The 23,844-nt window shown below is 37.9% G+C and overlaps 1 protein-coding gene across 3 annotated transcripts in view; it reads left to right on the top strand.

Annotated features, from left to right (window-relative positions):
* LRPPRC (leucine rich pentatricopeptide repeat containing) overlaps positions 1-23,844 on the top strand; it is a 153,177-nt gene that overhangs the window by 77,258 nt on the left and 52,075 nt on the right. For all 3 annotated transcript variants that reach the window (XM_020800523.3, XM_020800524.3, XM_020800522.3), the window contains exons 22-25: positions 1,294-1,379; positions 2,898-3,105; positions 15,244-15,368; positions 16,197-16,303. In XM_020800523.3, the coding sequence (XP_020656182.3) occupies positions 1,294-1,379; positions 2,898-3,105; positions 15,244-15,368; positions 16,197-16,303 (526 nt within the window). The remainder of the gene's footprint in view (positions 1-1,293; positions 1,380-2,897; positions 3,106-15,243; positions 15,369-16,196; positions 16,304-23,844) is intronic.

Here is a 23,844-nt window from a genome sequence, read left to right on the forward strand (position 1 = left end):
TCAACCATTCATTTGGCTTATCAACTTGCTTGACAACCAGCCCCTAGAGTGGTTCGCCCTCACTCCACCAGGGCAGTGGCACCTTCTACAGCCTTTCTCCACGGTGTACCTCTTCCGGATGTCTGCGCCTCTGCAACTTGGGCATTTGGTAAAGATAAAGGTTCCCTTTGACATTTAGTCCAGTGGTGTCCAACTCTAGGGTACGGTGCTCATCCCCGTCTCCAAGCTGTAGAGCATTTGTCCGTAGACAGTTTCTGTGGTTACGTGCGACTAGACATGGGCACAGCCATCCACTTTTATCCGTCATTATAGACTCGAACTCCGGAAGAAGTCTGATGCGGCCTTTGGATGTGCTGTTCTAGCCTGTTCCTTGGCGTGACACCCTGCCTCTGGGTAAGACAGCTTATTAGTCACCCAGGGTGTGATTCACAGAGGCCACAAAGAAGAACAACATGTTACCCACCTGTAATTGTAGTTCTTCGAGTGGACCTCTGTGGTTCACACATCCTGCCCGTCCTCCCCTCTGTCACACCATTGTTTGCTTACTATTAAGCAGTGGTTGACACAACTGAAAGGGGATGCTTGGCAGGGAGGGGCATATTTTAATGTGTTTATTTCTACCGCAGATGCTCTAGAATCTTCTGGTGAGGCTCCGCACAGGCGCGAATCACCTAGAATGTGAATCACAGAGGTCCACTCGAAGAACAGTTACAGATAGTTAACCTGTCAATTTCCAAGTTGACCATTTGATAGTTCAGTACATACTGTGTTTTATTATGAGTTCTCTGCCCCTTACAGGCACCAAGAATGTTTTCAGCATTCTATAGAGTGATCATTGGTTAGATGGGTGGTATATAAATCAAATGAATGAATACTAAATGTTTATGTAATGAATATTAACACAAAACCAGTTGAAAGGTAGGTCAAGTAATGCTCAGTAAACAGAAGAAGTGAAGTGCCAATAAGTAATTTGTGTGAAAGGACTTTATGAATTTAAAATGTAGCATTTTTTTAAAAAAAAGGCAAACAGCAGCAGAAAGCAATAGTCATGGGCTCCATCACAAGAATGGTTTACATTGAGTTGGATCCATGCTTGCAGCACAATCAGAGTAAATGTGTCTGCTTAAAAGTAAGACACCCTGAATTAAGCATATCTTGCTCGTAGACAATCAGTATAGGAATAGAAGAAATAAACATAGAATTATATGTGAGCTTATAAATTCCAATATGAGAAGCACAAATGAGTTAATGAATTTCATTGTATATATATGTGTGTGTGTATGTGTGTTTCAGCTCCCAGAAATACCCATCTGCAGTTATGACCTCACAGAGCTACTTAGCCTTGGTGAAAGTTTTGGCGAAATGTGGCCAAGTGGATGGTAAGCCCTTTTATTTTCAGTATGTGTATTTGCTTTATAATAAAGGTATCTTGCCACTAGAATAAAAATATGGGTTGATATTAATGGTATATCATGTCCTGCAAAGTGCTTGAACATTTTGCATACAAATTTGCATGTGAATTCAACCAGAGATGCTCGGACAGTGTAGGCCATTAGTTTTAATGGATTGGCAAGCTTGTCATTTACATTTGCACAGCTCAGTGCTTTTTGCATTTCTGCAGCTAGTTTTTATTAGCATTGCTGTTTGGATTGAGTTTGAAGATCATGACTTATGGCACAAATTGCGTATGTGCCTAGACTAATGGCTTTGTTTTTGCTTAAGAAGGTCTGAAGTCTGAGCATAAAGCCTATAAACATAACCTCCCTGTAAAGGGTCTCGGCACTCCAAAAAGACATCCCACCCGCTAACTTTTTAATAAATAGATTGTCATATTAGCATCTTAAGTTTATCTTCTCTGTTATTAACTTTTAAGTTTTAAGTCAACAGCTGTATATTATAGTGGTATTAATGAACTAATTTTCTACACATTTTTTGCTGGTAGCCAGGTTGCATTTAATACATCTTGCTGCAAATGGGATGCATTTCATAACAGATGAAGTTTGTAAACTGCATGAGATTGCTTTTATTAATTAGAAAAAAGGAGTCTGACATTGACTAGCTGGTTATAATTTGGTATTCTATTAAACCCAAGATTCATAGTTAATTCCTTTAATTGGCCTGGTGTGATGAAAATTTGTTGGAATGAGCTTTCTCCCCAGAAGATGATGAAATTAGATTCTGGCAACCTATGCAATGAAAAGGTAGTATTGTGTTGCTTTTCTGAAGCACACAGCATGCTGCAATAGGCACTTTCAAAAGATGAGCCTGCTTTTATGTAAAGTGGTCAAAACATTTTGCCTGTGCAATAATTAAGAACATTACCAAAAATGCTCTTATTCCGTATACCAAAATGTTTGTTTCTGCCTTCCTAATGAAGCTTAATAAACCTAATGTTTTAACATGCACTCTCTTAAAAAGCTTTCATTGGCTCTCCTTGGCTAATTAGTATCGACACAGCAAACAGGCCCTATCGGTATCAGACCATTAGTCTGGCTGTATATACAGTGTAAACACATCTTTATTATCTGGCCTCGTGACAAGCCATCTGCTGAAGAAACAATGGTGTGATTTAGCAGATGTTAGCACTGAACGATAAAAGCATCTATTTAGTAGGATCTTGTTGCTATAGGCAGGCTCTACAGGGTTATGTAGTGCAGAGTGGGCACACCGTTCCTATCTGTAATTTGTAGTCAAAGTTGCATCAAAATGATAAAACCATGCTATTGTGGATTCATAATTGTAGTCTCATTTAGAAATGCAAGTAGTAATTAACTTGAAATTGGCATTATACACCAGAATTTACATTCCTGCTGGTTTTTCAAATGCTGTTTTTAATAGCAGTTTGTTTTCTCAGTACATAAAATTACCTAAGAGTCTTTTGTGGTGATTCATTGTAGATGCTATTAACATTTTAAAGGAGATGAAAGAGAAGGATGTCCGTATGCAAGATGAAACTGCCGTATCCTTTTTCCACATCCTTAATGGTATAGCCCTACAAGGAGAAGTTGAAAGTGTGACTCGACTACATGAAACCATTGTATCCCTAGGTTTCTCGAAGCCTACTGCACAATTGTGTGGTCCCCTTATTACTGTTCACTTAAAAAAGTAAGTTGATTGAGCTCTTCATTTAACAAAAGAGGCATAAATATTTCTGTGTTCACGTTTGGTGCTTGCAGTTAAAACAAATTCAGCTAAAGCTGTGCTGTGAATGTAGATATAACAAGCTGTTCTTTGGGTGTATGTTAATAGTTGATTTTAAAATGTGCCTGCATTTTTGGCATCCAGAGGGCACTTTCAGATACAGAGTGATCAAGAATATCAGTTGACAGGGTTCTTAACAAGAATGCCTCGAGCAGGACTCAGTATCCACAAAGGCCCTGAATGCTTCTTGAAGAATCATGGGAGATTAGTCTTCCTGCCAGTATAGTACAATCATGCGCGTGTCTACTGGCAGGTAAGCCCAAATGAAGTTCTTATATAAGAGTAGAAATACATCTACTGTATATATTTAAGGAGAGAACCAATTTCTTTAAAGAAAGTCAGTGTAGTGTCAGACCGGGATTCAGGAGAGTTAAGTTCAAATCCCCACTTGGCCATGGAATGTCATTGGGGAGTGGCAGTAATAAAGCACTCTTTGGACATTTCCTGTACCTCAAAAAACCGTTAGGATCATCAGAGTTGGAGGTAATTTGACAGTGCACAACAACAAAACAACCAATCATTTTTACCCAGCTCTTTTTGGAAGGACAGAGCTCCTTGAATGTTTTATAAGTATCAATGGTGAGATAGACTTCATCTTCATGTTTACAAGCTAATAGGCATGACATTTGAAGAAAAGGAGATGGGGATGGAGAAGAAAGCAAGTTCAGGACACTAGATTTTATGGTCTAAGTAATATCTAAAATCAGGATTGATATTTATTCATACATACTGGTTTTCTCCGTGTATAAGATGCTACTTTTTCCTAAAAATATTATACTAAAAATTGAGCTGCATCTTATAGTGGAAGTAAGCTGAGATATCTGAGGAGAGAACAAAACAGCACATAACTTGCCTCTGTAAACAGGCTTCCTTCAATCACGATCCTTATGGAACTGATGTCAGCTGATGCTGAACAAACCAGTTGGAACACACACCTCGTTGGAGGTGGAGCCTGTAGGCAGTGCTCAGATTCAAGAGGGACTCCTAATGTCTAAGCATTCTGAGCCCAGAGGCTGGTTTTTGGGTTAGAAAAAGGGGGCATCTTATAAGTGGACATGTTATAAACGGAAACATATGGTACACACATACATATATACCACCCTATTAGTGGACACATTACTCTGAGCAGTTTACAGGTTAAAAACAGAGTAAACAAATGGTGACAAACCACCCTAAAAATTTTGTGATGGGACAAATTGGCCCAGTACCCAAACCTGTCACCAACTTCCAGTTTGTACTGGTTCTTCTCAGCAGTCCAAGCAATGTTTTTGTGTATGCTTATCTGTTATTTTAACTGCCTGTGAATTAAGATATTCAGAAGATGCCTTCCTCTGTGTTCCTTCTATGAGAGAAGTGCACTTGTCTTTGTTGGTAGCCCAGCAGCATTTCCTCCCTCAGGAGATAACACTTGGCACTGACAGTATATTCCTCTCAGCTCCCAGTGAAAACCTTTTTTGTTTGTACTGGCATTTTAAAGTTAATGTTCAAAACTCTTACCATTAGATTCAGATGTGCAGATTTCTAGCTAATTGAAATATTTTTATGCCTGTCCATTTTGCTTTTTCATTCTCAGATTTTGAGTTTATAATTTTAGACTGATTAATGTGGATCATTATGTTTTAACATGTATAATCCGCCTTTTGTTTCTGATCATGGGGCGTTCTTGGCAAAGATACTGGAGTGGCTTGCCATTTCCTACTCCAGGTGGATTGCGTTTAGTCGGAACTCTCCACTATGTCCTGTCCGTCTTGGGTGTCCCTGCACGGCATAGCCCATAGCTTCTCTGAGTTACTCAAGCCCCTTCGCCACGACAAGGCAGCAATCCATGAAGGAGCAGCAATCCATGAAGGAGCAGCAATCCATGAAGGATTGTGGTGCTGGAGGAGGCTCTTGAGAATCCCCTGGACTGCAAGGAGAACAAACCTATCAGTTCTAAAGGAAATCAACCCTGAGTGCTCACTGGAAGGACAGATCCTGAAGCTGAGGCTCCAGTACTTTGGCCATCTGATGAGAAGAAAAGACTCCCTGGAAAAGACCCTGATGTTAGGAAGGTGTGACGGCAAGAGGAGAAGGGGACGACCGAGGATGAGATGGTTGGACAGTGTCTGCGAAGCAACCAACATGAACCTGACACAACTCCGGGAGGCAGTAGAAGACAGGAGGGCCTGGCGTGCTCTGGTCCATGGGGTCACGAAGAGTCGGACACGACTAAACGACTAAACACACACACAACACACAATCCGCCTAGCTTTTAGTTTAGCTTTTAGTTTAACAACTAAATCATATAGATTGCCTCCTGAAATCCTTTGTTGGTGTCACCTGCTCTTATATTCCACCCAGTTAAGAGTCTGAAAAAACAGGATATCAGAGAATCCTGATTTCTTGTTCTGTTTTTTACATTTTTTATTAAAAATAATTTAGTTTATATACAAGAAAAACAAAAACATAAACAGAAATACATATATCCTTGCCCTGCTTTTTGCCCTTTTCCTTTATTCGAGGGCCTCTTTTTCATAGCATAGTAGAGAAGTGTATTACAGCAGCTCTCACGTGCCTCAAGAGCAAAATGTGTGAGGAAATTTAGACTAATGGGTTGAATCAACAAATGTTTGAGCAGAATCCTATTTATAGAATACTAACAGAAGGGGAAGATTTGATTTTCCTCCCTTCCATTGCAACTTTTGGTGTCTCACTAAAATTCTGTCTCGAAGATTGTAGGAAACTCTGGAGTACCTTACTTGTGCTATGAGTATGATGGAAGATGGAATTAGCAACAGCCACATCCTTCCTGATAGCCTTTTGCAACAGAAAGAGTGCTTTGGGTCTAATCAAGTATTTTAAAATAAAATCTGGGCACTTTGTGCCAGTATTTTCCTATGTGTAAAATTGTTACTGTTTCTTAAAACAGCAAGGCGCTTGTTTGCAGGTAAATACTTTGAAAACTATTTTCCATTCTGAAAATGAAATATAAAATGAGAAAAGTTTTTTTTTATATACCATCTATCAGATAAATTAAAAATATTTATCTGGTGTCCTTCTGATGGTACAATTCCACAAGAAGAGTGAGACTGCAATTCAAACTTGCCAAGATGGCTGAGGGCTGGCTGAGCTGACTCTAAGCTAGGTGACGCTGTGCTGGATCCAAACCATGCCCAGCCTAGGGATCCTGACCTTGTCCTAACTTTGTGTTGCCACAGCAGTTGTAAGTCTGGGTTGATAGGAGTTTGGACCTGGCATAACTGCCCCTTTTTTGGCTCTTGCTCTGGCTGATCCCAGCCAGCACAAAGGTTGTGCCAGGAGATCTCAGATAAACCAGCACAAAAGCGGTTGTGTCAGCACCAGGGATTTTTGACTGTTCCATACTCACTACAGCTGGTGTATCTTTAACGTTGGAGGGTGAGGCTCCCCTTTAGTAGCCACCAGATTGCCACCAGCAGTCCTGATCTTTACAGCTGTGATCCGGTGGCAATTTTGGATCATTGAAGCCCACCACCATTATCCTAATACTCCCAAAGGCTTCGCTAAGGCAAAAGGGAGCCATAGGGAGCCTCAGAACCTGAAACAAGGGAATAGGAAGCTTTCACTGAATATAAATTTAATTAATTCCAGAATCCGTATCTAGCGCACTGGTATAACTGTTACGTGATCCTTCCCATTAAAACATGAGTAAATCTATTTATTTACTTTGTTTATATCCCAGCAGGCACAAGGCCACATGCAACTAAGCTTGCGATTAATTAATAAATTTCAGTTAATAAATTAATTAATTCTGGTGCTCAGATCTAATTTATATCAGCATAAATGTGCCAAAAGGATTTTGCCCAGTAAGAATGCATATAGTGGGGGGTTTATTTGTTAACAGGAAAAATGTTTTTAATAAAATATGCTTCAATTTTCTTTAAGAAAAAACAATCTTATCTATAGATGATTGACCTATCTGGATATTGGGTTGGGTGGAAAATAGGTTGGATGATAGGTCTTGACTCGCACTAGTTTCAGTTGCACAAAGCTCACCTGGCAGGTCTTTGAATGTGGGATATGTAAAACGCGGTCAGTATTCAAGCATAGTAAAGGAGACTCTGGGGTGGGATTTTACAAACAGCTTTTTATTGTGGGAACATGAGAGAATACATTGAAACAGAGTTTCATTTTTAAATATTGTCAAGATATTTGCCGATTTCTGTGCAAGTGAGGACTCAATTATAATATTTATTTTTCATCTGAGAGAAACATAACTAGTGTAATTTCTGGTTGCATTGCCTCTTCCCAACTGATGAATTGTGTTTACATGCTAAAATGTAAAAAGGCCACTATATATACTACACTCAGGAATATTGTTTCAGACTTCACCACAAGGAGGCATAATTGTCTGACTGTCATTTGCTCTTGTGAGAAGAATATAAAATATGGGACTTAACTGAAGTTGCAGGAAGGGCAGAGTTTACCCACTGCTCCTGTCTCTGGGCTGCTTAACAGGGACTCCATGAAGGGGTAAAGAACTGGGTGTCATGACAAGCACACTTCGGGCCTCTGCAGTGTATTGCCTTCTATTAACAATAAGCATTTTGCTGATGATGTTCATAAATGCCATATACTGGTTTCCAAAATGGAAGTCAGGCAGATCTCTTTGGGGAAAGGCATCTAAATTGTATCTAATTTTTGTTGGGTTTCTCTGTTTTTCATTTTAATGCTGATATATTGTAAATAAAAGTTGCTCATAGACTTTCATGGATAAAGATATCTAAGAAATTGAATTTTTTTTTTTACTTTTAAAGAAAGGTTATAGTTCACAAAAAAAGAAGCCTTTCTTTTCTATAATTGGTTTCACTTATTTATTCCTATGGTGCTACTTTATCCAATATGTGTGAATTTCTGCAATTATAAAGACCCTATTTCAGCTTCCCACACTTTCTGAAGTCTGATGAATGGTGGTCAGGATATTATTAAGATTTTTTTTTATATTGATTCCCCACCACCTTTCAACTCTTCTGGTATTAATAGATTTTCCACACATCCATACTGTAAGGTAGAATTAACCGCGAGGTTCACCCTCTATAATTAGATTGGTACTGATGATTTGTGCATAAGTATACGTAGTCTTCATCTGACATGCAAACCACTCTTTTATAATCTGAGAACTGCAGACCTGGAAGGGATCCTATGGATCATCAAGTCCAGCTCCTGTCAATGAGGCATAATAGTGAATCAGACTCCCAACCTCTTGCTCCACAGAAAGATAGATACCTGAACCACTGAGCTATTGAGCAGTTCTTATTTATTTCAAAATTTCTAAACTGCCATTCATCTACATTCTCATACCACTTTAATGCCACATGAAATGCAGTAAAACACATTTCATGGAAACAAAGAATTGAAAGGCAATAAAAGTGCAAAGCTATAAAACAGACAGTATGACCATTAAAAATATCTAGCCAAATAAACCTGTGTTAGCCAGCTGCCAAAACTGATTGTCCGATTGAAACTTTTCGAACCTTGTGTTTCAGTGTTTGGAGACAACCATCAAAAGGTCCTCTTTATATATACATATATAATAACAGTTCTGCTACTAAAGACAGTCCGGAATAAATTTCTATCAAACACAGTTTCAGCTCTCTGGAACACATTTCTGGAGTTGCTTGGAGGTTGCAGTGAGAAAAGAAGGTCACAGTGTCTTGATTAGACTTATGGAAACTGTTTGAATTTAAAATTGGACGGGAGGTTTAATCATTATAGACTTAAAAGTTATCTTTTAAAAACCAACTGCTTTTTTTAATACTGTGCAGAAATTCGGACTGCTGCATACAGTGTCTGCTAGTTCTGTACCTTTATTTTAAAGGCCCACTATATTTTTGGATTGTTTTCTTCCCCTCCAAAACTTCCATTGTTTTTTTTTCTTACTGAAGCAGAGAAGGCTTGTTTCCTTACTCCATTATTGCAATTAGAAATTTTGCATCATCCATGCCTAAGGACAAAAGTGGTTCCTTTGCCCTAAGGAAACAGGACAGTGATAAGATGATTCTTCGTCAAGGATCATTGGGTCGTAATTAAGTTACATTCACTGCTATTGCATTTTGAAGGATGATTAGTAAATGACAGGCTTCATGTGTTTAGTGCGGACAATGTTCACTAGGGTTTTTTCCTCCCTCTGTCAGAAAATCCTGTTGAGCCTGATAATGTAAATGTGGCATTTTATTCTGAACAAAAGAGCAGGGAAATGAGCTATCTTGTCTAATCATTCAGTTGTTTAACACCGACTTCCAGTTTAGACTCAATTGGCTGGAAAGCACTTGACATGTGAAGTTAGTGCTGTTCCGAACGCATGTTTGAGTAAATTTTAAAGTAAGTGACAGCTAAATTGTACCTAGGGAAATTACAAAGCCTTCAACACAGTTAATTTTTTGGGGAGGATTAGTTGTAATTGCAACACCAGTCTCCTTGAAGATTCCTCGTTATAGCTGATGAACAAGGGGGAAAAACATTTAGCTCTTTCAAGAGCCCTGTTCTCTTAACAGAATAATTTTTTAAGCTGATTGTGCCTTACTGAATTGATTTCCCTCCATACTAATGTCTGGTTCAGATTTGCAGAGGGATTTGTTTTTGAGGCATTCTCTGTTTTTTTTTTCCTAGAGTCCTTTTCCCCCATTTTCCCTCCCCCTCTTTTTATTTCTTTCTCTCTAGTGATTTCAGTTTGAGAGCTTTTCAATCAGTAAACCCCTTAGGTAAATTGCCACTTCACTAACACTTTATGCAGAACACTGAAGCACTTCATTCCAATTAAAATCAATATTTAGAGTCTTATTTTACTTCTTTCTTTTATCAAGATGGCTCTGTGGTGTGGAAAAGTTGTTTACAGTGAGAAAAAAGACTAAGGTTGAGAGAGTGACGCTCTTTGCAAGAAGATTTATTGTAACTTAAAGCTAAAATGAGTGAAAGAGAAGAGTAAGGCTGTTGCTATTCAGGGTCAAAAGCTAAATCCATTTCTTATTCATAAAATTAGATAAAATCTCATAGTAATTTTGTGAATAGTCACATTGTTTTCTTGCAAGGTTAGGATAGGTAGGTAACATTTTCTTCTTGCTTTCAGCAAATAGCACATGTTTTGAGTCTGGAGCTATCTTCTATGCTTCCATGCATAAAACTGCTGAACTGTCTCACAAAGAAAGAAGTCCCAAATTAAGCAGTGTTGTTGAATTAAGGCTATATTGATGTTATGTGAAGGTCGGAACTAATACAGTAATGGCTGAGACACCTGACATACAAGTGACAACATTTTAAAATAAAAAACCAGGGCAGCTGTGTTGGGCATAACCTCCCTCCCCGCAAAATCTCTATTTGTCTTTGTTAAGCCAACCCAAAAGACACAAAATTGTGTGGAAGCTTTTGAAATCTCCAGATTTCTTTGTGAGACATAATATTACATCAATAAGGAGAAGAGGGGGATACCTAGTGTGGTGTCAGTGGATAGTGTGTCTGACTGGGACTTAGGAGGCCTGGGTTTGAATACCCACTTAGCCATGGAAGTTCGCTCCGGGTGTGAAACTGGTACCTGTATTAACATGCCTTAAATATCTTGTTTACCTTTGAAACCCTGTTAAGGTCATTGTGGGTGAGTTCTAACTTGAAGGCATATAACAATATCAGCAAGCAGAAGAGAGGGAAAATCAGGGTTGGAGGTTTGATGTTAGTCCTATAGTGTGCTATAACGGAGCTGAAAGGCTCTGCAGACATTAGGTGACATGATGTCACCCATAGGAGCGATAGGGTTTCTGGGAACAGGGAAGGTGGAAAAGTTTGGTCCTCCATCTTGGAAAAATATAAATCTCCACAGGTATCTCAAAGCTTTTTTATTCCTGCTCAGAATGTACCTTTTCCTTTTTTTAAAAAAAATCAGAATGACTCCTGAATAACCAATGTGGGCTATTTTATTAAATATATTAAGAGCTATTGCAGAAATGTGTCTGCTAGATTATGAGGGGAGTAGAAATCAGTTGATCTGTAATAAGATTTCACAGCTGATGGTAGAATTGTTCTGTTTTCATAGAATCAGTTTTATACGGCTTACTGAGTTGCCGTTTTAAACCTCAGCAGTAGTGTAGATAAAATCGCTTACATTGAAGTATGCTAAATATAGTTTGCACAGCTCTGTTTAATTTTTTTAATTTATTAGCATCTTACTCTAGCTGTGCCCATCTGGATTCATTTAATTTGATATTTCTCATTGAAATAGCAAAAATGTTGGATTTGTTATATCTGTGTTTCTAAAGTTAGAATAGTGCCCTTTGGTTGAAAACCCAAAAGACACAATTGAGTAGGAAGATTTACTTTGTGAGCCCACAAGAAAAAATTGTATGTGGTTCGAACAGGGGTTATCAATAGTAGAACGTCGTGTTGGGTTACTTCCATAGATTTTACTATTGAATTCCTGTTTACTAAGATCCTGCATATAGATTAGATATAATAGTATCTATGTTTGTAATATTGTTGAAAAAGACTGGCAGTCAGCAACACTGTAATTTCTTGAACTATTACAACTTTAAGGTTACTTCATGTGACATCCTTGTCGTAAACAGCTTCTCTCGTCAACAGTTATCATGCCTATGTGGCCAAAACCATAAATGTATACAAAAACTATGTGAAGAAATATTTCACACAATAAATTTGCACATAGGACAGCCTCCACATCATTTTCAAAACAGGATAATTGTTTGCCCTTATACAGTGGTGCCTCGCTTGATGACGATAATCCTTTCCGTTCAAGTCGCTGTTAAGCGAAATCGTCATCAAGCGAAATCAAAAAACCCATTGAATGCGGATTCAATGCATTCCAATGGGCAAAATACCTCATCGTGCAGCGAAGGTCCTCCATAGGGTGGCCATTATCTGGTGCCTGTATAGCGAGGAATCCGTCCTAAAAACAGCGGGGAGCCATTTTGCACAGTGGTGGCCATTTTGCGACCCGCCAATCAGCTGTTTGGAAATCATCGTAATGCGAAGAATTGGCTCCCGAAGCAGATCGTTGTGAAGCGAATTTTCTCCATAGGAACATCATTTTGCGATCGCAGTAGTGATCGCAAAAAAACCATCATAAAGCGGATTCGTCGTTTAATGAGGTAATTGTTAAGCGAGGCACCACTGTATTAGAGAGTTGGGACTTTGAAGTTTCAGAAGGCTATATATTTAACAGGCTGGCTGGATAGCTCAGTGATTTGAGTGCCTGGCTGCAGAGCTACAGGTTGAGAGTTTTGTTTTGCCTCCACCTCCCGTATCTCCTGGGAGAAAAGCCAGCTTGTATAGCTTTGAACAAGCTGCACAGTTCTAGAGTGTGTCCAGAAGAATGGAATGATAAACCTCTTCTGAATTCTCTACCTAGGAGACTCTGAGAAGGCTCACCATGAGTGGAAATTAACTGACAGCATGTCATTATTGTATTATATTTAACTGCAGATATAAGTGTTTCTCTTCTGTTTTATTGGATTAGGGGTCAATAAGACTTTACTTTATTTGGACAGCCTGCCCAATAATTTCTGATGCGGGGTCCTGACTTTAACTTAGCAGCTTAGTGTGAGAAAAACCCTTCTTGATTATTTAAATTGCCAGTGGCTGAAATCCTGTTGCTTTGTTACACATTCAGAAGGCAAACCGTGTAACATTCAGTTGCTTCTAACTGGCACTTAACAAGTTGCTGCTGGGATTCTTGAAGGCATGCACAGGTACAGTAGTACCTCGGTTTATGAAATTAATACGTTCTCCGGAACATTACATAATGTAGAAATTACATAAACTGAAACGCAGATTGCCATTGGAATGGCAGAGGCGCTACAAACTTCCAAGCACAGGGAAACTTCCTTCGCAAACTCAAAAAAACATAAACCGAGGCATTATTTTCAATGGATTTCTGTTCGTAAACTGGAAATTAAGTAAACAGAGGCGTACGTAAACTGAGGTACTACTGTACTCATTCATTGCCAACTAGAAGGCACTGAAAGATACACCATTTGCCTTTCATGTGAATAATATGAATAACCAACCAGCTAGGTAAGAAATACTTGAAGGAGATGGTCTGCTGCTTTATATAAAGCAGTGGAAGGTGAAGTTGATTGGGCAAACCCAGACCAAAGTCTTCAAAAGTCTTTAAAATATGACAGAGTAGCAGACCCAATTTTGCACACTCCATATGTGAATGGAGGCACTTGCTTGTGCACTGAGATTTTACCAGTTTTCCTACAGCTTTAGTTTGAAGTCCCTTATGCTGAGCTATGTCACTTTGAGAGGGTCCTGTTATGAAGAAAACTCAAGCAACAGCCATAGGAAGCAGATAAGGCAGGAAAGATCTTAGAACATTCTTGATGGATTGAATCCATCTCTTGAATTGCTCCACTGTGATTGATGAGTTTTTTTAAAAAAAAATTGTGTGTAATAGAATTTTTAAAGAGACGAGATGTTGTACATTGTTCAAAACAGACACCACGAGCCATGGTAGTATTCTAGCAATCTCACAACACTAGGTCAAGACATGAGGGTATGATTTGTGAAACATTTACAGATGATTAGACATTCAATCACATCTTCTTGTATGCTAATTTTAAAATATGATATCTTTCATGGGCTTCTGATTTTGCATACACAGACTTAAGTATCTTCAGAAGCTATATTTCTTGAGCTTGTACACTATTAATGTGTCTGTTTGATTGGCATTCCAATTATTCATTCATTTATAGATAGCTTTGACCTAAACAGTCAATTTAGTGCAGTGGGAATGCAGCTGGGAAGATACTGTTGCTCCTTTCAGAGTCACTGTCAGAATCTGAACATAAACAGAGAGAACATGAATGTATAAATTTGATTGCACCCTGGGTAGAATTATTGGAAGTTGTTCTCAAGCTCTTTCTATGGGTGTTAACTCAACTTGCATCAAGAACAGAAGAAAACATTGATTATAAAAAGCTTTATATCCATCTGTGGTAGCTACCATAGTATTTCTTTTGTATGACAGTAATCTAGTCTGCATCATCCACTTGCAGTTTTAAAATTAACCTGTAATTTAGTCTTCACCCCAAATGACAATAATTCAAACTACTCTGTGGGGTGCCAGAAGATGCACTGTAAACAGGGCTTGGTAAAGGGGTAAGGTAGAGATCCATCAAGCCAGACTCCTTTTTGCAGTTTTACATAGGTTGCAGTAAACTCAAAATGTCCCCTGTATCTGTATTTAATATTATAATTTGGGGGGGGGGGATATTTGCAGATCTTTTTAGTGCAAAACTATAAATAATACTGTGGGCTTCTTTTTTAGCACACATTTACAGGGTGATAGAACCTTGTAAATGTATGCTAAACACAATTCATGATAAAATATTCTTTCAAGGCCTAATATTAGTTCTTCTGTCTCAAAATCTTCTACAATTAATACTGTTATTAACATGTAAATTGTTATCAGACTTTTTCTGAGCATGCTAAGCTTTACCTCTAGACTCTAGTTTTCAATTCCCACATAAAACATGTAATCACAAGCATTCGTAAATGGTTTTATTTATTCAACAAATACATAGGTTAGATGACTTTTCTACCATGTGTTATCAGTATGAATTGCTCCTCATAATCTAACCTAGACAGCCCTTACTTTGATTAACTTAAATCTGAATTAGTTTGTCACTAGTGTGGAGGGCTCACAAGAAACTTCCATATAATGAATAAGCACTACCTGGACATAAATACTTACATCTAACAAATTCCTTTTCAGTGATGATATCCATAGTTAAATAATTTCCTTAAGATTTTTTTAAAACTCTGAAATGATTTATTACCAGACAAATAAGTTTAAGTTTAATAAACTTCTGTATTATCAAAACAGTAAAGATGTCTTTTTAAGATCTTGAAGAAACTTGTTAGGAAACAAATGGAATGTATGGCATGTTCATATTATGTTTTGAATGGAAATGTGAAGTTGTAAGTAAGAATATGATGTTCAAATTAATGTTTAAGGTTTGGAGGTATTCTGCATTTTAATTCCTTCTGAAAACTCATTATGGATTTTTTTTCCAGGGATGACTTGTCAGCAGCCCTTGAAGCTGTGATGGATTGCTATAAGAATTATGGCGTATTCCCTAGATTTCATTTAGTCTTGTGCAAGTTAGTAGAGAATGGACATACGGAATTGTTGCAGAAAGGTTGGTAGTTAACATTAATTAAATTTTCCTAAGCCTTTTGTGCATTTTATGCTTCAGAGTCTGTTGTCATCACAGAACCAAATAACATGCTGTAGTCTTGAGGACTTGCATAATAAAAATATTCTAAAATTAGGCGTTAGGTTATTGAGAAAATCTCATGGACTTTATTAAGACTCTGAACAAAAGTAAAGATAGTGTTGTCACATAATCCCTTTCTGTCATGGACAAGATGAACAGTAAAGACTATGATTGTGGAGTTATATTGTTTTTGAATTGCTGCATTACTTACCATCATGACAAAAGTGTGTGATGTTCAAATTCCAACCCTATGTTGTTCTTTCTATAGTAGAGAATTAACCCCATCCCCACCCCAGCCATACATCTTCACTACAAAAAAACCCACAAATCCTCATTTCCCCAATGGTCCAGATATTGCACAAGTTCTCGGTAACATTAAGCACTACAGGAAGGTACATGCAGATCATCATGAAGAGAACTGCAAAAAACATTACAGCAAATAGCTTTAGTGGTACATAATTTACCGCTGTGGCACTGGATTCACTCATGTCTTTCCCTAATCTAAACTGGTAACTTGAATTCTTGAAGGCTTTCATGTGCAGGATTTGATGGTTGTTGTGGGTTTCTCGGGCTCTTTGGCCGTGTTCTGAAGGTTGTTCTTCCTAACGTTTCACCAGTCTCTGTGGCCGGCATCTTCAGAGGACGGAACGTTAGGAAGAACATCCTTCAGAACACGGCCAAAGAGCCTGAAAACCCTACAACAACTAGGTAACTTGAATGTGTGTTTGTTTGTTTTTTTCATTCCTCTAGCTGTGGACTTCATGAGCCAGGAGAGAGGTGAAATGATGATGCTCTACGAACTCTTCTTTGCTTTCTTGATCACTGGCAAATACAAAGAAGCCAAGAAGATCATTGAGGTGGGACTAAAACTATAGTGCTGTAATCGTGCTGCTATTTAGAGCTTTAATTAGAATATATTTTAAGCTTGTAACCTTTAATTAGACTTGTTCTGATTAATGTTAACAGAATCCAGTCCTAATAAGGAAAGGGGATGGGGGCATTGGGGGAGGGAATTTGGGCCAGACTTTTTTCATTGTGCATATTTGCAGTTAATAGTATATTGAAATTATTTCCTTGCTTTGCCAATTTCATTATTAAATATCCAAATTGTATTTGCATGTTCTGTTTTGCAGTGTGGAACAATTAAATTAAAGAGGCATTCCTGGGTGTAAAGTTGCTAATTCTCCTTCTCAACAAATTCTTTATTCTTTACAGCAGTGGAATTTAATTTGCTGCAGACTGTGCTCAGATTTGTTTGTAATGCTTGTCTACAAGTTAATCAGCCAAACAAGTGCTGTCTGCTACTGTTTGGCATTTAATTTAGCATTTCTTTTCTTCCTGTATGGTAAGCAGCTTACAGAAAGTGGTAGGTGACAAACTTGGTCTATTTAGGATTAGTATATTTTATCTAGGCTTGATTGAAATTTTGCTTACTGAAATTGATAAGTCAAAAGGGCAGCCTTAGAGCCTTCCCAGATAGTGATTATATTCTTCTGGCATCTTGCGCATCTCCTTACCCACCAACTCAGTATTGGTTGACCAGTTTTTCAGCCGTGAGAGGAAAGAGAAAGAATTAATCTTTTTGGAAAAGTGAGGCTTAGCTTTTCAAATGTGAAAGCAGAGGAAGAGTTTCTCTTTAAGTAATCATATATTGATTTTTAATTGCTTAACTAAGGAAATTTTAAAAGGAAATACCTAGGAGTATGACAGCTTTGTTTGATTTCTGTTTAATGTTATGTTTATGTTAATTGGGCAAATGTTAGTTTTAAACTACAAAAATGTTTATTAAGAAGACTAAGGTGGGGTTGAAACCAGTTTTAGCAGTGCACAGATTTTTTTCTTCTTGCCTTGTGCACAAGGCACCCTCCAAGATGTGTGTGTGCACAACTCTGCCCCGCACCCACAACTATGGTTTTCAGCCCCTTTAGTTCCAGTCACTATGGAACTATGCAGGGGATGGCAGAGTCGCACTCATGAGGTACAGAAAATTAGATGGGAACGTTGCTTGTGCAGACATTCCCAGAAAACCTACTCACCTGACCAGGTATACCCAATATTTAAGATGTTTGCATTGGGTGATGTACATGTAAAATTTATCCTGATGTTTCTTAACTTGTGTTTTTTAAAAGAAAAAAAACAAGCAACCAAAATTTTTTTATTTTTTATTTTCTACTTGCTTATTTAGTAAACAGTTTTTTAGCATTCTTTCTTGTCTGTAGCTAAATGACCACCCCTTTTCCTTTGACTTTAAAATAAGCAATGAAGTGACAAAAGATGACAAATGACTAAAAAAAACACACACATCCCTTAAATTCCAGAAACACTCACTCTTGTTTCTAAACCAGGAAAGAAAGTAGACGTTTGGCATTCTTGCTTGGCCTTTGTATGTTCACTGGATTATGACTTTTTAGGCTCGCTTAACTATAACAGCATCTCATTTTGGATTTTTAATGTGGATTATGCATTTTCAGTGACTTTCCAGCTCTTTAATTTTACTTTCATACAGAAATTATTCATTTGTTTAAAATATTTTTAGGTTGTCTTCTAGGGTCCAGCCTAGTGAAAGCATCTTCTAATGTACAGATTCACCATGTGAAATCAATACTAATTCAGAACTATGAAACATCATTAAAATTGTATAAAAAAGAACTAGCAATAATACTGTTCACAAATGGCATTCAGACCAGTGAAAACATTTGCCTAAATTCCAGTCTCAGTCCGAATTAGAGTGAAACCATTGAATTAATTGAACTTCAGTAAGTTTTGACTTGCCCAGTTTCTATTTATTTAATAGATCTACTCTAGTGTGTCTAGAACTGGGTTTTAGGCCAGTACAGTAAAATAATTCTAACAGCACCATATATACAGCAATTCAAGAAGGTACTCATTTGAAATGAGATAGTTGAAAACAAATAGATATTTGGAAACTACTTGCAAACCTGAAAAATGGGGCATTATGTGTTTGATGTGGATCAGCATTCCATAAGGAGGTGCAATAGGCATGAAGGTCCTGTTCCTTACAAACAGGAGACTTTGAAGTTGATCTCAGAGGTCCATACAAAGTGCTGAGGGAGAATGTGATATTTCACTAATCAAGTTAGTCTCAGGTTTGTGTTATAGCCATAGATGAACAAGCAGTTTCATGTTTGTGAACATTAACTGGTCAACTGTGATACATGTTTATTCATAAACTTCATCCAAGAGGAATAATACAGTAGCTGGTTGGATAACTCAGTGGTTTAGGTATCTGGCTGCAGAAACTCAGACTGGGAGTTCGATTCCTCACTGTACTTCCTGTGAAGTATAGCCAGTCTGTGGGCAAGCTATACAGTCCCAGGGTGCCCCAGAGGAAGAGAATGGTAAGCAATTTCTGAGTATTCTGTATCTGAAAAACCCTGGAAAGAGTCTCCATAAGTCAGAATTGTCATCAGATGCGCAAGGGCGATAGTATCTGATGTGATCCTTGTTGACCAAGGCAATGACTGATCTGATATGGATTCCTGTTTATTTTCTTTCATCATAATTGATGGTTGGTGGACACATTTGGCCTGGCTTCTCAGTTGAGACCTGCTTGGCTTGGGAAACCCTTCAGCATAGTTCTCAACCTCACTGAAATGCACAACTCCATATCAACAAGGCCTGGGCCCATGGAGGGGATGATAATTATGATGATGATGATTAAATGCCCATTGAATTGGAACACATGGCTATGCAGATGCCTTTGACTGTGTGGACCACAGCAAACTATGGCAAGTTCTTAAAGAAATGGGAGTGCCTGACCACCTTATCTATCTCCTGAGAAATCTGTATGTGGGACAGGAAGCAACAGTTAGAACTGGATGTGGAACAACTGGTTCAATATTGGGAAAGGAGTACGACAAGGCTGTATATTGTCTCCCTGCTTATTTAACTTATATGCAGAATACATAATGCAAAAGGCTGGACTGGAGGAATCCCAAACCGGAATCAAAGTTACCAGAAAAGATATCAACAACCTCAGATATGCAGATGATATCACTCTGATGGCAGAAAGTGAGGAGGAATTAAATAACCTCTTAATGAGGGGGAGGAGAGCGCCAAAAACGGTCTGAAGCTCAACATAAAAAAAACTAAGATCATGGCCACTGGTTCCATCACCTCCTGGCGAATAGAAGGAAAATTTGTAGGCAGTGACAGATTTTACTTTCTTGGGCTCCATGATCACTGCAGATGGTGACAGCAGCCACAAAATTAAAAAGGCGCCTGCTTCTTGGGAGGACCGCGATGACAAACTTAGACAGCATCTTAAAAAAGCAGAGACATCACCTTGCTGACAAAGGTCCGTGGAGTCAAAGCTATGGTTTTTCCAGTAGCGATGTATGGAAGTGAGAACTGGACCATAAAGAAGGCTGACTGCTGAAGAATTGATGCTTTTGAATTGTGGTACTGGAGGAGACTCTTGAGAGTCCCCTGGACTGCAAGGAGAACAAACCTATTCATTTTGAAGGAAATCAACCCTGAGTGCTCACTGGAAGGACAAACCATGAAGTTGAGGCTCCAATACTTTGGCCATCTCATGAGAAGAGAAGACTCCCTGGAAAAGACCCTGATGTTGGGAAAATGTGAAGGCAAGAGGAGAAGGGGACAACAGAGGACGAGATGGTTGGACAGTGTCATTAAAGTGACCAACATGAATTTGACCCAACTCCGGGAGACAGTGGAAGACAGGAGGGCCTGGTGTGCTCTAGTCCATGGGTTCACGAAGAGTCGGACACAACTTAACAACTAAACAACAACAAATGTTATGTTTAACTGTTACTATAATAACCTACCAGCCTTTATGGTTTTTTTCTTTAAGGCCCTATGGTACTGACATCTAATATTATCTATTTAGTACTAGAACAGTATGACTTAAATGCTCCCCTCGTGCATTTGGTCAGGGGATTCAAGAGGTACTTGATAATAAAGCAGCTATAGATACTCAGAGGTGATAAGGAAGCTATTTTAAGCTGGTGATAAAAAATGGAAAAATATATGATGAATTGTAGCAGTACATTGATTTCAGCACACCATTGTGACATATTACAATGCCAGCCAATTTTCAAGATACTAGTCACTATTGGTTTTGAATGTTTTTAATCTACCATAAAAACCATGAAAATATTTCTGGGCCCTAAGATTGAGAGATTACTGCACCCTTTCATCCAGATTGCTTTCTGTATGAATCTGTATAAAATGATCATGAAATACAATTTTGTGTTGGAGATAAGACTATTGTAGCAAGATGTTATTTTATTTGTTAAGTATGATTTGACTTCATTTTAATATAGATGTTCCAAAGAAATTTAGCTTCCAGGATTATTGATGTGACCTGCTGGGTAGAGGGTGGTTGGAACATATTTATTAACATGATGTGTATATTTGTATGTGTGTTCAAAAGAGATATATAGACTAATATGTAAATATATACTGTGAGCAGTAAATGGAGTAAATAAATGCTGAATCAATATAGAATGAAGAAGAGAGATCAAGTGGGATTTAGCAGAGGTGGGTTTTTTTGTTCCAGTGGTAGCAATGTTTCATTTGCAGCATTGAATAAAGGAAATGAGGGGAAGCTTTGTATCATTCTATTATTTATTTATTTCATTTCATTTCATTTATACCCTACCCATCTAGTGCCAAGACACTACTCTGGGCAGCTAACAACATTTAAAACAATACTACAGCTACCCAGCTCACAAGGCTTGAATAGTGAGATCCAAAACCCAAAATATCCAAAGGGGAAAAAATAAAACCTGCATGGTAAATCAAAACAATAACTACTATTACAGCCGAAACATATCCCAATTGCTGCATAAATTCCTTGAAGTACAGCGGTGCCTCAATTTACAAATTTAATCCATTCTGGAAGATGGTCGTAACTTGAAATGGTCGTAAGTCGAAGCACCATTTCCCATTGAAATGCAATTAATCCCTTCTGACCGAAGAAAAAAATCACCAAAAAACCCACACTGAAAGACCGATGGGAAACACGATTAGTCCGTTCCGGCTGAAGAGGGGGGGAAGAAAAGCAAGCCAAGAATGCAGGACACATCAGAAATGGGGGGAAAGCAAAGCGGAAAACAAGTGAAGCATGCAAGACATATCGGAAATGAGGAAAAAGCAAAGCAGAAAGCAAGCGAAGCATGGAAGACACATCAGAAATGGGGGGAAAATACCAAAAAACAGACAACCCCCCAAGACCCATTGGAAATGGGGGAAAATACCATAAAACAAACAACCCCCCCAAGACCCATCACAGCACAGAAACAGAACCACCCAGCCCAAAACCATGCTGCAAAACCCGCCCAGAACAGGTCGATGCTTTGTAAGGTATTATACATTAATTAGAAAACTGCACAGAGGGTTAAAAAGCAAAATTACCATACCCAGAAAAATAATAATAATGTCCAAAGTATGATTTTTTTTTGTTTAATAAATGCACTAGGAGCATGGCTGATATAGTTAATATTTTCATTGAGTGACCTATAACTTTTTAAAATAACACAATTTGTTAAAGGATTACAGGTTGCAGCAGTTATTTTAATATACAATATAATGTATTATAGATGTCTCAGTGTCATACCAGCCACAATGTTGAAAATACAGCAAGATGGTTGGAGATAAGCCCCAAATATGGACTATCGTGCAAGCCCTGGAGATTTAGTTAATCTGACCTAGATGTTCTTTTGATGATTGAGAACCTACTGTATGTGAAAATACTTCTCAATTTCAAAATGAAACACAAGAATATCCACAGAATAACTCAGCTGTTCTTGTAAGTGATGAGCTCAAGCAATCATTTCTTAAGAGATGAGGATTTGCTATATAAAGTTTTCAGCATTTAAAGCTGTTCAGATCATTGGCATTTGGAGCAGCAATGATATTGAAAGTTGGAAGTGAATGCCACATTTGAGTTTCATCATGTCACAAAGAGGATTATCTACAGATTCAAGTAACAACATATATCTTTTCTTTTAATTTCCATGGACATGTTGTATAAGATGTTAATTCTTTAGTTTGCACTGGTTGCTTCCCCCCCTCCCTTTTACATGCTTTTCTAAAATTGTTTGGAAGATGTTCAGATTAGAAAGAAAAAATAGTTGCATATTAAGCAAGTATGAGTTCACGTGCCAATGCTGTGTGTTCTACAAAATCATATAGTAGTTTCTGTTGATGGTATGAATCTGCTGGAAAATCACTTCATCTTTACCTGCATTTGGCATAAAATCCTGATTTGAGCGTCCTGATGTGCAACCAGAATGAGATTATTTTAAAAGCATCTTAGCGCATTTTTAGGATTAGGCTTTCTATTTGTCAGAAGGTGTTCTGCTGAAAGTGGCTGGGAGGGAAGAGATGGCGAGAAATTAACCAATTGCCATTTTGATTCTTGCTGTTTCACTATTTCCTCCATTTTTGTTTTCCACCTGTCTTGTTATTGCAAAACCTCATGCCAGTAGAACTAATCTGTATCTTATAGTCTGAAATGAACATTTAATCATAACTGAAGACCTCCTAAAAAGTCAAATGTCATCAACTTGCTTAATTCATAAAGAAGACAGCAGAAATAACACAGAGAACATTCTTTTAAGATTGTGCTTCTTTTAAAAAAATCTTAGTGTTGACAGTCTGTTCCTCTGTTTGTTTTATTCTATAACTAATTACATTCCTATCCAGTATGATGTAGTAGATAGATGGTGTAGAACTCAGGAGGCCTGTGATCAGATCCCCACTCAGGCAGACACTCACTGTGGGTGTAGAACTGGTAAAATCACTCCTTAAATATCTCCTGTATGTTGGAAGTCCTATTAGGTATAGGTTAGCAAGAACTATGTTCTACTTTTCTACTGAAAAGGCTAATGTCACTTTCTTGAGCCTCTGATAATTCATTGGATTTACACCATACAAAGTGAGGTACATGAAGAAGAAAGGATGTATAAGAGAGAGAGAGTAAGGAAGAGAGAAACGTTTGATTGCTTAACAAGTTCTCTAAAATGCAATTGAAGACAATGTGAATGATGCATAGTTTTTCAATTTGTAATAGGTTCCTGATAGTCAATGTCTGACACATTCTTGATTGTCGAGTCTGTTTTTGTTTTTTGATTCTTTAACATGTTTAGATTTTAAATGAATGTGTTTGTGGTGTTTCTTTGTGGTATTGGAACAGAACAATAAGAAGGGTAACATTACCCCTTACTCTTTTGCCAAGACAAGTAGAGATTGGCTTCAGGGTGAGCTAATTTTCGTAACACCAGAAAAGCTCAGATAGACCTTTTGGTCAGTGGAATAGCAAATAAAATTCCTTTTTCCGAAGACTAATCTCAGAGAAAAGGCAATAAATTCTATGAAAACCATTTGGTTTGGTGTGGCTATTTTGAAG

The sequence above is a fragment of the Pogona vitticeps genome, chromosome 1 (assembly GCF_051106095.1).
Source record: "Pogona vitticeps strain Pit_001003342236 chromosome 1, PviZW2.1, whole genome shotgun sequence".
In the NCBI taxonomy this organism is placed as follows: domain Eukaryota; kingdom Metazoa; phylum Chordata; class Lepidosauria; order Squamata; family Agamidae; genus Pogona; species Pogona vitticeps.